This window comes from Nicotiana tomentosiformis, chromosome 2 (assembly GCF_000390325.3).
Source record: "Nicotiana tomentosiformis chromosome 2, ASM39032v3, whole genome shotgun sequence".
In the NCBI taxonomy this organism is placed as follows: domain Eukaryota; kingdom Viridiplantae; phylum Streptophyta; class Magnoliopsida; order Solanales; family Solanaceae; genus Nicotiana; species Nicotiana tomentosiformis.
Window position 1 is genome coordinate 79,016,183 of NC_090813.1, and position 16,432 is coordinate 79,032,614.

The 16,432-nt window shown below is 35.2% G+C and overlaps 2 protein-coding genes across 4 annotated transcripts; one reads left to right on the plus strand and one right to left on the minus strand.

The window, feature by feature from the left end:
- The first annotated feature begins 2,809 nt into the window (after window positions 1-2,809).
- On the plus strand, window positions 2,810-4,771 carry LOC104086545 (protein MOTHER of FT and TFL1-like). Its single transcript, XM_009590835.3, has 4 exons — window positions 2,810-3,127; window positions 3,616-3,677; window positions 4,034-4,074; window positions 4,374-4,771. The coding sequence occupies exons 1-4, from the start codon at window positions 2,906-2,908 to the stop codon at window positions 4,601-4,603; spliced, it is 555 nt and encodes a 184-aa protein (XP_009589130.1). The 5' UTR covers window positions 2,810-2,905; the 3' UTR covers window positions 4,604-4,771.
- Window positions 4,772-4,866: 95 nt separating this feature from the next.
- LOC104086546 (lysine-specific demethylase JMJ28) lies at window positions 4,867-14,442 on the minus strand. Of its 3 annotated transcripts, none has more exons than XM_009590838.4 (13): window positions 13,385-14,442; window positions 13,116-13,261; window positions 11,639-11,741; window positions 11,421-11,553; window positions 11,278-11,341; window positions 10,477-11,191; window positions 8,657-8,986; window positions 7,576-8,100; window positions 7,407-7,479; window positions 7,243-7,328; window positions 5,766-5,885; window positions 5,298-5,404; window positions 4,867-5,203 (listed from the first exon to the last, which is right to left on the minus strand). In XM_009590838.4, exons 1-12 carry the CDS (start codon window positions 13,979-13,981, stop codon window positions 5,324-5,326), a joined length of 2,973 nt encoding a protein of 990 aa, XP_009589133.1. In that variant the 5' UTR covers window positions 13,982-14,442; the 3' UTR covers window positions 4,867-5,203; window positions 5,298-5,323. The 3 variants fall into 3 exon arrangements, with proteins under 3 accessions (XP_009589133.1, XP_009589132.1, XP_070051735.1); XM_009590837.4 differs by having other exon boundaries at window positions 4,867-5,212; window positions 13,385-14,441; XM_070195634.1 differs by having other exon boundaries at window positions 4,867-5,404; window positions 13,385-14,441.
- Between the last annotated feature and the right edge of the window lie 1,990 nt (window positions 14,443-16,432).

A 16,432-nucleotide genomic window follows, 5' to 3' on the forward strand; every position in this document is an offset into this window, starting at 1 on the left:
ATATATATATATATATATATATATATATATATTAAAAGATTGCCATAACTACCAAACCAAACGTCTATCCTTGTTGTTGACTTGTAAATATTTCTTTTAAACTATTTATCTTAGATATAGAGTGAAAACTCATTGATAATTTATTCGAAGGAATAAAATTCATTCTGTTAGGCAAACATTCATATTTAAATCTATTCATGCTTACTATGCAACTCTAAAGTCTGTATGTGCAGGTGTTGATACTTTTGCCAATCAATATTTTGTGTTTTAACATTTGTACTTTTATAATATTTTATATATATATGATTAGAATTTGTATAGTATAATTCTATACAAATATAATATAGCTAGTATAGTATAAATCAACGTTGTTTATCTAATGAAAGTTTATTCAATTCATAATTATTTCCAACGTTACCAATTTGTAGTTGTATTGGAAGTTCTAGATATTGGTAGAGTAGGAATTTGCTGTCGGATATGGAGTTTTAATCCGAAAAGAATTCCATTCTTGGGGTAATATTTGGAATATTACAATTAAATTCATATTTAACTCAAAATTTTAAGGGCATAAAAGTCTATCAAAGTTTCGAGGATATTTTAGTCGTTCAACATTTAACATAAATTATTCGTGTTTTTATAATAATAAAGAAATATAGATATAGATAGATATAGATAGATAGATATAGATAGATAGATAGATAATATGGTAAAAGATGGTACCAACTGTTCTTATCTATGTAAAATTGGTATATATAGGGCGCTTTAGAATTATTAATAATGAGTAGGACACCTTGATTGGTATTAGAATTCCATACAAATTCATATTAGGAATTTACTGTTACAATTCTAATCTACGGGCAATTATCTTATTTGACGATAAAATTAAAATTTTGGAGGATTTTGATATATCAACATTGTATCCATGCATGGTAAAAGATTTGACAACACTGAAAATGTTTTTGCAAATAATTGAACTAAAATTCGACAACAAAATTAAAACTCATGAAAACCTATCAATTGCATGCACAAAAAGATGATAATGAAAGAGTAAAAAGCACATGTTTTCGGGTCTCATTCCGATTTCAAAGAAAAATACACTAACTTTGAGAAGTTACTGAGTTTTGTTAACTTCTTTCTGCAGCACCACACTTTAAAACTAATATTCATTAAAGAGTTAACAGATGACCTTTAAGTCTAAATCCCATTGAACGAAGAAAATTATTTTCACTCAAATACTAATACCGAAATATGAAATATTTTAGAGTTCCAGTGCAATAGGAATTAGAGTTCGTATTCATAGTTCATATTTTGTGCTCTTATTCAAGTTCAATAAGGAATGCATTATAGAGTTCATTTTCATGGTTTGAATTTAATAATAAAAAAAAGGAGTAAAACATTCTTAATCAGCAATTTTAGACACACACACCATAAAGTTATAGGATTCTACTCAAATAACATTATTAAATTTTACAATTCTATCCAATGCCAAATATAAAAATCCATCAATACTTAGGACTATTTTGGTACATCGACTTTGTGTTCAAACTTTTATAATAATATAGATATAGATAGATAATAGTCATATTTGACTAGTACCGTCAAAAGGGGAACATTTTTTGCCAAGACCGGTCCCTTTAGGGGATACGCCGTGCAAATGTTTGGGCTTTTATTGGGCCAAACCCATGTTATAACTTTGGGGAACTTCTTGAAAACCAATTTTAGTGGGCTCTTTCATGCAGGCGCCCTAAGGTTCTACCGTACTAAAGTGGATCTTAAATTTGGGCTACTTAGTATATGAGCTATCTTGTAGAAGTGAAAAGTGAAAATTATATATATTCACTCAAAGAATACGTAGGCTATCTTCTACGAGTAAAAAGGTTAAAATAGCACGGTCTAGCCAGTTTTCACACTGATTATTCAAAAATAGCCGGCGTTTGCCAAGTCATTGAAAAATAGTTACTATTTTGCTGTAACAGAGACCGGTCCAGCATAATATACTGGAGTTCGGTGCACCTGTGTATGAACTTCCAGCATATTATGCTGGATCGGTATACTTTGCGGGCTCCAATATAATATACTGGAGTTCCAGCAAAGTATACTGGAACTCCAGTATGTTATACTGGAGTTCCAATATATTATACTGGAATTCCAGTATATTATGCTGGAGTATTTTTCGGATATTGAACCGTATTTTCATTCAAATTTATCTTTACATAAAAAATGACTAAATTTCGATAACTTTTGAAAGTGTGGTTATTTTTGAATAACCACTTATAAATCTGACTATTGTTTTGAATTTCTCCCAGTAAAAAGTGAAACTTACGAGTACATAAAGTTTCATTAGCCAGAAATTCAGTATAAACTTCTTTTACATAATTTTGACTTATTTCTAAGAGCTTTAAACCAAAATTGTCCCTTTATATTTTGGGATAGATCTAAATTAGTCTTGAGCATCTATCATTCTTTAAGTTTGCTCAAATTGAGCAAATACTCCATGTAACGAAAGACTGAAAACGGTAGTAACAAATTTCACAGCTCCTTCACAACAAATAGCCTTTGCTGTGTTTTTGTTTTTGTTTTTCCTTCTAATATCGTCACTTAATGCCTGGATATATGTCCCAACAAAACATTTCGGCGGCCCTCAAGATATATATATACTTCTTGTACTGTCGCATTCGCAAATTTTGTTTATTGTTACACACAAGGACTTCTAAACATAACACGTGTTCCCTCAGCAACAACATCAGCGTTAACATGACAATGACCATTTCTATACGTGTCCGCTTTACTATATATTTAACATCTCCTAATAATACTCAAATTCCATTTCACCAACTTCAGTCACTTCACAAAATTGACTAGTTTTCCTAGTACACCCGACCCAATCAGTCAATTAATTGTGAGAATGGCAAACATGGTAAATCCTCCGAGGTCAGTGGATCCTCTAGTTGTCGGAAAGGTGATCGGAGATGTTCTCGACATGTTTGTTCCGGTGATTGAATTTACCGTCGAATATGGTTCCAAAAAACAAATATCTAATGGAGTTGAAATAAAACCGGCTGCAGCTGCACAAAGGCCTAGAGTTCATATCCAGGGTTCTCGTGACTCTAATAATCTTTACACCCTTGTAAGTCTGCCTACTAGTACCTCCTTATTCAGTCCCAAATATTACATTATTTTAGCGAAGTGAGATTAATTAATTGTTGCCTTTTATTTTAATTAAAAGAGTATTTTAGGAAAACATGCCATTGAATAATAAATAAGTGCAATTTAGTTAAACAACTCTTATTATTAATGTTTTTAATAATAAATAAGAATTATTTTAATCAAATAACTCTTATCAAAGCGACAAGTAAATAGTACTAGACGGAGTAAACAGAATTCTTCGTACAAATTAAGGTCAATATTTTTAATGAAGTTGAACAACCATTAAAAATTATGAAACCGTTTGATTTTATAGTAATGGTGTCATTTTTTTTATCTGTCGACTGAGTTTAATTTGGATAGAATTTTGTCGTTTATGAATGTAAACATATATGAGCAGTGATTATTACTTTATTAGGGAGAAAATTCGAAGAGGACTTATTGTTGTATCCGCTACTGGATTTTTCGCAGGTAATGGCTGATCCAGATGCTCCTAGTCCCAGTGAACCGACTTTTAGAGAATGGCTCCATTGGTAATTTAATTTGTTTTATTTTCTCCTTCAACTGCACATGCAAATTTTCCACTTGTTTAAGTTATTTCAACTGGCCATCCTTTTTATCTCGATCTATGCACTAATAAGGTAGAGATTTTTTACACAGTTAGTTTAGTTTTAACTTGTGATAATAATTTACTTATGGTTACCAATTAATGTTTATCAAAAATTTACATAAAATTACCTAACAAGTGACACTTGAACTTATCTTTGTTTTCGTACTACATCTTGCTACTTCTAAATACGAAAGCAGAAAGAACCTGCATGGTTTTGATATTGAAGTAGAGATGATAATAAGTTGTTTAATTTATATGATGTGGTACTATTTCTTGCAGGATTGTCACGGATATTCCAGAGGGAGGAGATGCCTCCGAAGGTAACTCAATACTTACAATTACGACGAATACGGCTTAATTATATAGTATACATTAAAATCTATATACATATACCGAAAGTGTAATGATTTCCTTTCCATTGGTACAACGTAAGATGTTTTACATCATTGGTGTAGTTTATAATCTATAATGCTCTTTCTATGAAGTTGCTAATGAATATTGCTTTCTTCTTATAGAAGTTCACCTATAAGGTGTCTGATAATGTAAATATTTTAGAGTCTATCAGTACATAAAACGTAATTAAACTTTAGCATTATTTCTTCATGTGATGGGGTTGCAGGAAGGGAGGTTATGGAATATATGGGAGCTCAGCCACCAACAGGGATACATCGATACGTGTTTACTTTGTTTAGGCAGACGGAGGCGGAGCAAGTGCCCCATAAACCACCAGAAAGGCGTGCTAATTTCAACACTCGCAAGTTTGCAAGCGACAATGGACTCGGTTTTCCTGTGGCTGCCCTCTACTTTAATTCACACAAGGAACATGCTGCTGCAAACAAGAAACGTTAGCTAGCTACAAATCACTACCCTCTCTACACTATGTATTTATCATGTTGCTATAGGTTACATATATGTGAATATATAGCTATGTAATTTTTTAGCTTGTGCTTGTTAGCGAAGTACTCTTTCTATGTATAGCTGTGTTCACTATGAATATACATGTAATGTTTTATTATATGACTTGCTTCTCTCTTGACTCATGATTGTAACGCATCTGTTTTTTATACAATGCAAAGAAACTAGTGTTTAAATTTGTATAAAAAGAACTTGGGTTTGGAGTCGCAACAAGTAGCAATTGAATTTATAAATTGATCAATGAATGTTGTTGCGGACACACCAATATTGTTAGGGGAGTATAAATCGTAGCAATTAAATTATGGACATCTACAGAGGACCCTAACGAAGCATGTACAATGAATATTGAATATACGTTGTCATGGCATTGTGTGTGTTCAATCTGCCACTTGCGATCTTTGCTTTTCATCTTCAGATATATACATAACCAATTGTTGACGAGTGACAAGGATCTTAACCTAATCAATGTCTACTCATCCTTTCTTTGTCGAAAAATGTACTATATCCCATTCCCTGGCAGTATGTAGCATGAACCTGCAACATCTATGAGATTGCATAATCAGTTCTGAAAAAGCATATTAAAAACTGTAGTCTTTGTACAGTCTTCTACCAAGTTTCCTAAACTTACTATTGCACAAGTAAATAGATCATCTCTCAAGAGGACGGCTTAGTATGCACGAGGTCGCGAATCTCTGCAATTGCATTGCTGATTCCACAAACAGCCATTTTCTTCACCTGCTAAACGCATTATAAGAGGTATATTAATCCAATCCTCATGGGATTGTACCATACACGAAAATGACATAAGGTTTTCAAACATGAGATCTACTTTGGACTAGTAAGCTGGCATATGTAAAAAAAAAAAACGGATGTAGGAGCATTTTTCTTTTGAATTGTAAAGCTAGATCTAGGACCAGAAGTACAAACATTTACACACATTTTTCTCAAACAAAATGCTTTTTGCTACTAAACATGAAAGCTAACAGAGGTCTCAGACAAGCATAACGTCAAACAATGCCAATGTTCGGGTTTCTACATTATAGCAGTTTGAACCTGGGGTTTTAGCAACTAAAACAAAGAGTGTTGTGAAACTTGCCTCCAGCACTTTTCCCCTGGCTTTGTGGTGCTCAGGAAGTAGATGAATTTCATCAATTATGTGGATACATTCAGCAACATTTTCAGGCGAGATGAAGTCCAGAACAACATTGATGCATGACTGTAGACAGTGAATAGAATCTTATGTCAGTTATTATGCGCTAAAAGAAACAAAGCGCCCAGATACAAATATACATATGAGACTAGATTCAGTTGAGCTGGTAATATACACACATGCAATCAATGTTAGGCTGGTCTAAGGCTCTTCTAGACAGAAGAGCTAATGGTAACTATGGCACAGCTCACAGCATGTTTTAATCAGAATATGGAAAAGTAAAACTGTCGCAAAATTGGATATGGTGAGAACTGATTTAAAATAGTCACCTAACATACTTTCTGATTTCTTTTTCTCTCTGGATAAGTAATTTGCAATGAGATGTTCACAAATAGTAATATAAAATTTGTAATCATGGTCTTACGTGCCAATAACTTCAACTAACAGTTACCATCAATCACTGCCGTCAATGAAGAGAAGCTTAGAAAAGTGCCAAGGCTCGTTTGCTCTTAAGTGTAAACGCACAACAAAGCATGGGCTTGAGTGAAGAAAGTCGCAAAGGAAGAAATATGCTTGTAATGCAAGAGAAAATAACTATACAAATAATATATGGATAACAGAATTGAAAATTTACAATAAAGTGAAATATATAGTAAAAATAACGTAAATCAAGTTCAAAACCATAATTTATGATTCAGATGCAAAGATGCATTTTAAATTGTAGGTTTAGGTACGCTGGCTTAATTTCTTATATTGGATTTCTAATTTCCTATTCCTAATCGCTCGATCAAAAGTTTCCTATTCCTAATCGTGAAAATTGATATATCAATTTGCCAACTATACAAGTATATATATTGTTTGGTGTCATCCTATTCAAGATAGAGCCCATGGGTAAAGAAGCGCACACCATAGCGCCTTGGTGTCTGCACTGACGTGCCACCAAAGCAAGGCAAAGCGCCCAACCTGCTTTGCACCTAGTTTCAGGGCCTAAGCGTTCCTCATCCGATCCTTTAAAAACACTGCCACCAATAAGCTTCTGTTAATAATTTTGCAAATTAAAGAGAAATCTACTTCCTTATAAAGAAGTTACAAAGCGGAAGAGTCACCTTAAACGAACCATCATTTGAATATCGTGGGATCTATTCAATTGATCCAGATAGTGTTTGCTTATAATTATCTCCAAGTCTGACATTTCCTATGTATTTATTTATCCATGACTGACCAGAAAAATTCTAAAGAAGATATAGTAACATACTGTCCTTGGTCAATGGATTCTTCTTTCTGTTTTCTGACTAATTCATGGGGTTAAAACAAGAATTTGCAGTTCTTAATTCTATGTATCCAATATAGTAAACATCTACATGAGCAGTGAGGAAATCGTGTTTGTGGGAAGATGTATGAAGGTCATCACTATAAAGGATACCTTAAGTTGTTTGACTTGATATGGACATCCAGCAGGGATGAGAATCGCTTCTCCAAGATGCTGTTCAAAAGTCCAAGGTTGAATGTCTAAAACGTAATAACATTAAGAATTAGTACTAATTTAATCCAAACGATAAAAGATAAAATAAGACAAAGCAAATATACCAAATTCCTCCTTAAGCCTCAATTTGTGGAATGCATCAAAGAAGAAACTTCGATCAAGAATTGGGTGAATAACCTGCAGCAGGTACATGCCAAAGATATGAAGATTAAGTTAATTTTTATCACCATACTCTCATCTTTACCATGAAACTCTTGGTACAAAGGGCTTTACTTGTTTGGAATAACCAGGCGTGGAGGTGAACTCGCTAGAATGCCTTCTGAGGTACTCTAGAAGCTTTGGGACATCTTGTCTGCGGAAAACGTCCCACTGAGCACCTGAGGGTTTTGCTTCTTTCTTTACACTATCGACATCTTCAAAAAGATAATCACTGTCTGAATCTTCAGATCTTTCAACAGATCCAGAGCAGAACAGTGAGACATCAGACTCAAATTCTGAGTCATTTTCATTGTCACTGGAGATATTGCCATCTTGGTCTCCATACCTTTGACCATTTAGTGAGTCAGCAGAGTAGAAAGGTCGTTTAGCAATACCATCAGGCAAGTGGCCGCCAGCTCCATCCTGCAGACAGGATTCTTCTGTATCTCCACTATGCAGGGATGATTTTCCTTTCTGATCACTTGAGTAGCTGGTAGATTCCTTGTGATCTTGAGGCTTCTTATTTTTCATTAAACATTTTATTTTTCTTATTTGTTCCTTGGAAATGGGAACATCGGTAGCACATGCAAGAATATTAACCTGAGCAAAACCAAAGTAATATGAATCAAAATTTCAGTTGTCATCTCACATGCTAGATCAATCTTTATTTCGGACTGCAAGAGGAAATCACATTTAGAACTCTATTGAATGTCATAAGACATGGATCGTTCCAGTCTACTAAAATTTCCCTTTTTCATGCTACCTATGTTGCCGGGACTCTCCGAAACAGCTGTCGCACCTGTGTAGGATCCTCCAAAAATGCACTACTTCTGGAGGATCCGACACACACCCATCGATATTTTTGGAGAGTCCGAGCAACATAGCATGCTACATGTAACTGAAGAGGTTGGGAAGGGGGGGGGGGCAGGATGGCTGAATCACTAAAAGTTTCTATGAACTTTTCCATGCTATATTAGTGCATCTTGTACGATTACTAGCTAGTAGCTTCACAGAAGCAGAGATGTGTTTCATCTTTCAAAAATTAGCAGTCACAGAGAAGATATAATAGATAGGATGGTCTCAATGTTCAATTGCATGCAGCCAAGATAAGTAAACAAACCAAAAAAAATAGATAATAGCAGATAATTAGGCCTACCACATCATAAGATTCACAACATAGTTTAGTGACAAATTCTGCTTGCGATACTTCTTCAGGTCCACCATAGGAAATATAGATTGAAGGTCCCAAATCTATTTCTGGCATTTCCGGTGGCAGTTTAACTGCTAGATTTAGAAGACCAGATTTTGGATTCATATACTCTTGAAGTGGCAAAGCCCTCAAGACCTCCGCATAGTGAGCAGGAAACTGTTCTTTGAATAGATGGGAAGAAAGCCATGCTCTAAACTTTACCATATCGCGCTGCATTGTTGCATGTGTTTGCCATTCAAGTGACCCCATAAATATCTGCTTTCTAGCTATTTCAACCTACAAACTGCAGATTATCAGGCCATGATATTCTTTTTATATAAATATGTACACTTTCAGAGACTACTACATTTAAAAAAGAAAAATGTAGAAAATCAATGAGGATAAGAAAAAAGTATAACATCATCAATTTAAATGATTCCTTACAAAGCACTAGTACAATACAAAATAATTCCTTTAAAAAGATGCTGTAGCTTAATTTTTACTCTATATATCTTTTGCCTTTTTATTTGTTAATTAGTAATTACATAGCATGAGAATTAAATTAAGTATTATACTATTATTTTTCTCTTCCTTTTCTGTTTTTAAAAATGGTGAGAATGCAGGGTGGAAGACTAATACAAATTAGATATATAGATGATAGATCCATCATAGTACTAAACTACTAATCCACCACCCCACCCCACCCCAAAAAAAAAAAAAACTTTCTAAATTTTACATGACACTATCATTTTTGGTCTGTTCCAAATAGATTGACACCTTTTATTTTTGGGAACTCTTTAATCTTAACATTACCGTTTTGCCGTCAATTACATGCTCTTAGAGGAGTTGGCAGGGCATGCCGAAGACAATCAGACTGTTAGGAACTTTTGTATGTCATATATATTTAGCTCATGCATCAAAGCCTTTCTTGCTTTTTTCTTAAAATTCATGTCCAGCCAAACGCTACCATATAAATGAAACATAGAAAGTAGTCCTTACTGTCCTAAACTGAAGAGAAAAGTCCATAGACAGCTAAGTTCTTCAGATCGTCTACCTTTATTAATATCAACCAAGAAAAACATACTTAACAGATAAGAATATCTAGGGGAAGAGAACAAATAAGATTGTGCAGCCGATAAAAACAAAATAAGATTGTGCAGCTTCGTTTCAGACTCCAGCTTTTTCATAATTAGAATTATTTAAAGGAGAAGCGCAGTTCTCATCTACATGAATTTAGTCCATGCATCCTTCTAATTTATAATTAAGAGTTAGATGACTATAGCACCCAAGGGTTGGCCAAGCATTCAATGAAGTGGGTGAAAACCATGGAAGGACTAGGGTTCAAAATCCCAACAAAGAAAGAAACGGTAGGTGATTTTCTTCCCGTTTGTCTAAGCCTTGGGGCAAAGTTACCTTGTACCTGTATTGGTAGGAGGTAGTAGATAGTCGGTGGAATAGTAGAGGTACAAGAAAGCACTCGGACACCTCCGTTATTACAAAAATAAAATAAAAAGGTCAGACTATAGCCTATCCCAGCCGTTCTTCCCGTTCTGGAGAGAGAGAGATAGAGCAAATTTGTTGTTCTGATAGATCTGATAGAGATTTGCCTTTCTACCCCAACTGATATCAACCTTATAAACATAACTTTGTCAATTGCATCCTAAAATATTGTAATTTAGAGGTTAAGTTCTAGTCAAGGGTGATGATGAAAGAAAATTCTTGTCAACGGCCCGGAGGACATAGAGCATTTTATCAGAGATCTAGAGAAGAAAGCATAAAGTACCTACCTCACACCAGTCCGAGTGATTTTGTGCCTTAGCTGCTTCTTTATCTCGGGAACATTTTGACCTTTTCTCAAGGTAAGTGCAGAACATAACAACAGGATCCCAAGACAAATCAGGAGAATTTCGAAGCACATTTCGTACTATAATAGGATGAGCTTCACCCCAGTGTTTCTGAAAGTGTTCAAGGTTTTCTTCACGGAGATTCTTTATAGACGGACAATACAGGAACTTGTCCCGCGAATCTTGTCTCTCAGCCACTTTAATGAATGAATCAAAAACAGCATCTTTGTGATCGCTTCCCCTGCATAATGAGCAAGATGAAAAAATGTGTTCCGCGTTCTGAAAGTTGTAGCTGCATAATATTGCTTCAGCACTGATTTCCAGTTCCTTGATCCAAGCGTAGGGAAATACACATCTTAATTCCAGGATGCTATTACTACAACCGCCGTATTCTGCAGGGGGACAAGATATACTTCCATCAGCACAAGCTTGCAAGTAATGTATCCCCGAGAAACTTTGCCTTGAGGTGCTAGTATGCTTCATCCTTGATGTTCGCTCAAAGTTAGAAGAACAAGCTTGTTCTTCATTAGAACCATTGGATTTGCAATCTTCAGCTAAGCTTCCACGACGGGACTCCCAACAACAATGTAAGCAAAGGCTATATGAACACTCAGAGCAGATTCTGTGGTAATCCAGAATGGAGGTTTTGCAGTTACTACTGCTCAGAATTAAAATAGCATGGATAAGACAGGCAGCAGGTTTAATATCCTTCACAACCAAACTTTTCAGGAGCAGTCAACTTACCAGCTATATAATTTTCCTTCTCCTGCTGAAGCCTGCTGAACCTGAATGTCAGGTTGCTGCTTTCCTATAAAATGTAAAATATGAGTAGATGTCTCAAACTTGGAAAAATAAACAAATCCCAGAGTGTCAAGTAATAACAGTACCCGATATCTTTGCTTCTATCTCCACTTCAATTCTCTGCTCTTCATTTATTTTTTCCAGTACAGGAAGAAGCAGGTGGACCAGATGATAAAGTAGCTGGACTTTTTGAACCTTCCTTTTATGCCTACAGAATTCCTGGTACAGTTTTGTTCATAAACAAGAGAATCAGAATTAGATAAGTACATACAATGGCTCAAATTCAGTTTCACGTTTGTCAGACCTTATGACTGGAGGGCTTCAATTCATTCCTTTTGCAGATCCGACAGCTACAGGCTCCACGGCAAACAGGACATGCCCCTCTAATTTCTTGCTTCTCCAAATACCTAAAACAGATCAAACATCAGAACTTTCACGTAACAAGTTGTTCTTGTTACATATCCACATTTCATCTGAACCTAACAACATTTTAGCAAGCAACTGGCCTGCTTCCAGTTCAGTTTGCAGCTGGATTGGCATCACTTGCAGGCTGCAGCTCCTGCCACCATAGGGGCACAGCTTTAGGCATTTTTGGAATATAACTTCAAGGTACCATTCCTCCACACATCAAAAACCGATCGTGTCTTGTTTCCCTCGACATCAGTAACAACACTTTCCACAGGGGATTTGCCAAAAGACTTGGCTCATTTGCAGAGGTTGATTAATTGATGTCAAAAGCAATAACTTCACAGGTGCCATTCCATCAATTTTAAGTTCGTTAATGAACCTTCATTCTGTGTGCCTTTCGATGAACCAATATTCTGGAAAGCTGAAAATTTACTTGAAGGAAAGTTCCGTCAAGAACTCGGTAATCTTCAGCTAAGCTTGAAAAAATGTAGGTAACTGTTAACTTATTCTTACGTACAGAGGCGGATCCAGGATTTAAATCCTATGGGTTCAATTTTAAGGTTTTTAACATTGAACCCGTTATATTTTTAAAGTTATGGGTTCATATCTACTATTTTTGCAATTTTAATGAATTTTTACATACAAATTTTTACTCCGCGTCGAAAGTTATGAGTTCAGTTGAACCCGTACATAGTATACTACATCCGCCTCTGCCTGTACTATAAACATCCCCCCTCCCAGTCAATTACTATCTTTTACCGGTTCTCATTTGGTTATAGGGAGAGAAACATCCACAAACATTTACATCCCACGACTTTCCACTACCCCCCCCCTTATACAGTTCCTTTTTTCCTATGCTTTTTCTTCTCTAACAGAAAAGACTTTCCAAACACAAGCTGTTCAAATCACCTGAAGTGGCAGGACACAGCAGCATAGCAGAAGCAATAAGAAAAATACAGCTCACCGTCTTGTCAAATGTCAAGGACATCCTAAATAGTCCTTTTTCATTTCTTACGAAATTCATAGTTCTAAGATCCATGCCAACAGGTTAAAGTCATTAACATCCTAACTGAATGTCGTCCTAATTTGAGAGTATCAGATGCAGCCAATAACAATTATTCTACCCACTTATAGCTAGTTGTAAGCTCCTTGAGAAAAGGTTAAAGTCAATGAACAATCTAGCTGAAGATAGTTCAATTTTTAAGTACCAGAATCAAAGGCAGATGGTATAACCTGCCCGCGAATGTATTTAACACTAAAACAATGGTTTCAATACAAATACTTCTGTATACAGGAGAATTGTGAGAAAACAGGTAATCATACATAAATATAAGTAAATTAGTTCAAAAACTAAGGAAAGCAAAAGATCAAACCTTTCTTTAATACAATCCAGACAGAAGAATTGTTTCTTACACCTCGAACACTTGATCAGAACCCGGTAGCTGCTTCTTCTACACCAATGACACTTCCTCCTGTTTACTCTACTTAAATTCTTCCCGTTCTTAGCAAATGGCACGGCCTAATCACCAAAAAGGCACCCCACATTCATTACAGCAGTTATCATGTATGCACAACAATAACAATTTGAAAGAATATCAGTTTTTGGAACTAAAATAAAAGCTCACACGAAAAAAGAAATAACCTGCATTGTACTAATTGGAAGGGGTTCAATATTTTTTGATCGGAAACGCCTTAACGAAAAGGGGCTAGAGCTCGAATCCACGCCTAATTTTATGTCTAAAACAGAACCTGCATTGCTGAAATTCTCCGCGGGTGTAGGAGGAATAGCCATTACAGCATTAGGGAATTCTCTCATCAATTCAGCACTATCATTCTTTGATTCTTTATCTTTTTTCTTCTCTAATTGTCGCTTCAAGAAAACCCGAATCAACTCTAACGGCAAATCCCCTCTTTTAAGTTCCATTCTCCTCAAAGCTTCATCTAATGCCTCTGAAACACAGGGTTTAGGCTTGAGGGGTTTCTTCTTCTTCTTTAATATTCTCAACCCAATTTCAAGAGACCCTTTTGAATTCTGAATCTTGGGCTTCTTCTTGTTTTTCGTATTTCTCATGATTTTCAGCGACTCCGGTACCTTCTGCTTCTTATTCCTGTGACGGCCTTGAATATAGTGAATTTCACAAAGCTTTTTCCCTTCCACTACCCGCCGTTTGCACCGCCATTGCCGTCCGTCCGTTCTGTTACACCGGAGATCGTCCGGCAGCGCACCGTTTTCCGCCATTTGGGTGTCTCTATTTTCCAAGAAAATCCAAAACTTTCTCAGAAAAATCGAATCTTGGAAGTACAAAATGTTGAGGGAGTTTCTGCGACTAGGGTTTAGTGCGTGACTTTTTTTGTATGTGTGTGTGTTTAATGAGATATTGATAGACAGATAGTGTGTACTTTGTGCGTGGAGTGATGGAAAAAAAGAGTCCTAATTTGTCTTGGAAGTTTCAATTGAATCACAAGTGGAATCTATTTGACACTGCATCATCCAATAATGACTTCTGTAGTTTTATATATATACTGTATAGATGTGTGCATCTGATCAGTCCCACACAATCAGGAACTCCCAAATTCAGACTGTGTAGCTTAGCAGTGAATGAATCAGAAAATTTTTGAATTGCATTTTGATGAGATATGGCAAAATTCAGAGAGACTCTGTTTGTCTGTGAATGAATTTTTCTTTTTTTGTTCAATGAGATAATGTGTTCGATTGCATTTTCTTGATTCATTTATATTTTTTCATTGTTTGAGATTGAGACGTAGTTGTTGTTCTGTTCGGTTGAGGGATAGAAATGATTTTTGTATTTGAATAAGAATGTTGCATAGATCATATTGTTATCAAAATGATATTTTTCTCTTTTTCACTTTTTGGCAGAGAATACATTAATAGGGTTGGTTGGATCGTTGGGATATCAAGATTCTTAGGAAAGTTTCTAATAAGCAGCTTAAAACATGATGTGGTAGTTTGGATATCAGATAGCAGTTGGTACGTTCAAATAATGTACTTGATCATAGTTTGGATTTTTGGTACCGCCCTGTTCAAGTAGTAGTACTAAGATTCAACAATTTGGAAGTGTGATTTTGTGCATTTTCAGCAGCAAAAATGGCTTGGCATCAAGTGTAAGTTTTGGTCTGGATTTTTTGTGTATTGATTACTTTTTCTATTCCTGTTGACATTTCCCGACCCCAAAATTTCTGAATCTGCTACTTATCTGTAGACTGTAGTTAAGGTTGTGGCTGAAGAGGCAACTATTAAAATTTGTTTGGTACGGAGATAAATTACCAACATTTAAGAGAATTTAAGTCAATTTATTAAAAAGAGATGGTCTTGGAAAACAGACTCAGTTATATATATATATATATATATTCTGATGTTGAGTTTTTTCTGTTGGTCAATTCCGGGATATCAGAAGATAGCAATTTTTGTTAATGTTGGTACCCTTACTCTTCAAGCAAAATATTAAGACAAAGACATTACCAAAACTAGTGCTACTTGTACAGTATATTTGTCAAATGAATATGGATTAATTGTCCTTCAGAAAAAAGCTATAGGTTGTCATTTCCAAGAGTGGAATTGAAAACTGCGATCTGCATATTCAAATTGGTTGCATTTTGCCACTTCAATTTTTTTTTCTTTTTTTGGTTGATGTTGGTAGTATAAGCTGTTCAAGTAAATATTAGACATATATCAAAGAACCAGAGCGCAAGTTATATATAGGATCTTTGTTAAATGAGCATGGATCAATGTAAGAAGACAAACACGAAATTGATCAAACTATATAAAGTAAGGATTTATACAAGAAGTGTTTCGAAGCATTGTGAAACCTTCCACAAATTCAAAAACTGAAAAATCTTGAAATCAGTTATGAGACTTCATCAACCTGCACACAATGATGTTCTACAAAATGCTGACTATTTGCTTTTCACTTGCCTTCCACATATTTAATATGTCCATATATTGATCAAGTGATGCATATTAAATACGTAAAGAGCGGAGCGGACAAAGTACTTCCAATTTATAGTAGAATAGACTACCAAGAGAATATTATGCACTTTCTTTTTTTTAATTTTCCATTAATTGCTGATCCGTTACGATAATATCAGAAGCGAGAGTGTAGGTTGTATCCATATCTTTTTTCTTTCTTTTCCTATGGTTGTTTACTTATTACGCTAAAAGTTAAGCTACTACGTAGATAAATAATTGAAGGAGATTTTGTTTCCTGCATAAATTCTTGCTTGGTCCTTAGTTTTTGAACAATGAGTAATATGGTAGCCATTACTATGAAAGAAATTTAACAATGAAATTAAAATTGACATGACACAATCCCTGATTAAGAGTATGATGTGTCTGGCTTTAATTTACTTCTCTCGGTCACCACCCACCTCCCTTAAGGGCGAAAGAATATTAATATTTATATCAGAAACTGCTTTTAGTTTTATCTTCTCAGAGTTACTTGTGAAAAAAGACAAGGTAAAACTCTTCTTGAAGGGCAATCGATCCATGGTCATTTGATAAAGATCCTATAGGAAGTAGTCAAGTAGGGACGGGTGAGTCTAATATTTGCTTGAAAATCTTGTACTAACATAACAACGACGACGACAACAACAACAAGAAGTTCTATCGAAGTAGAATGCTACGAATTTTGACTAGCTATGTAGTTCCATTCATCATCATGCAAATTATTAT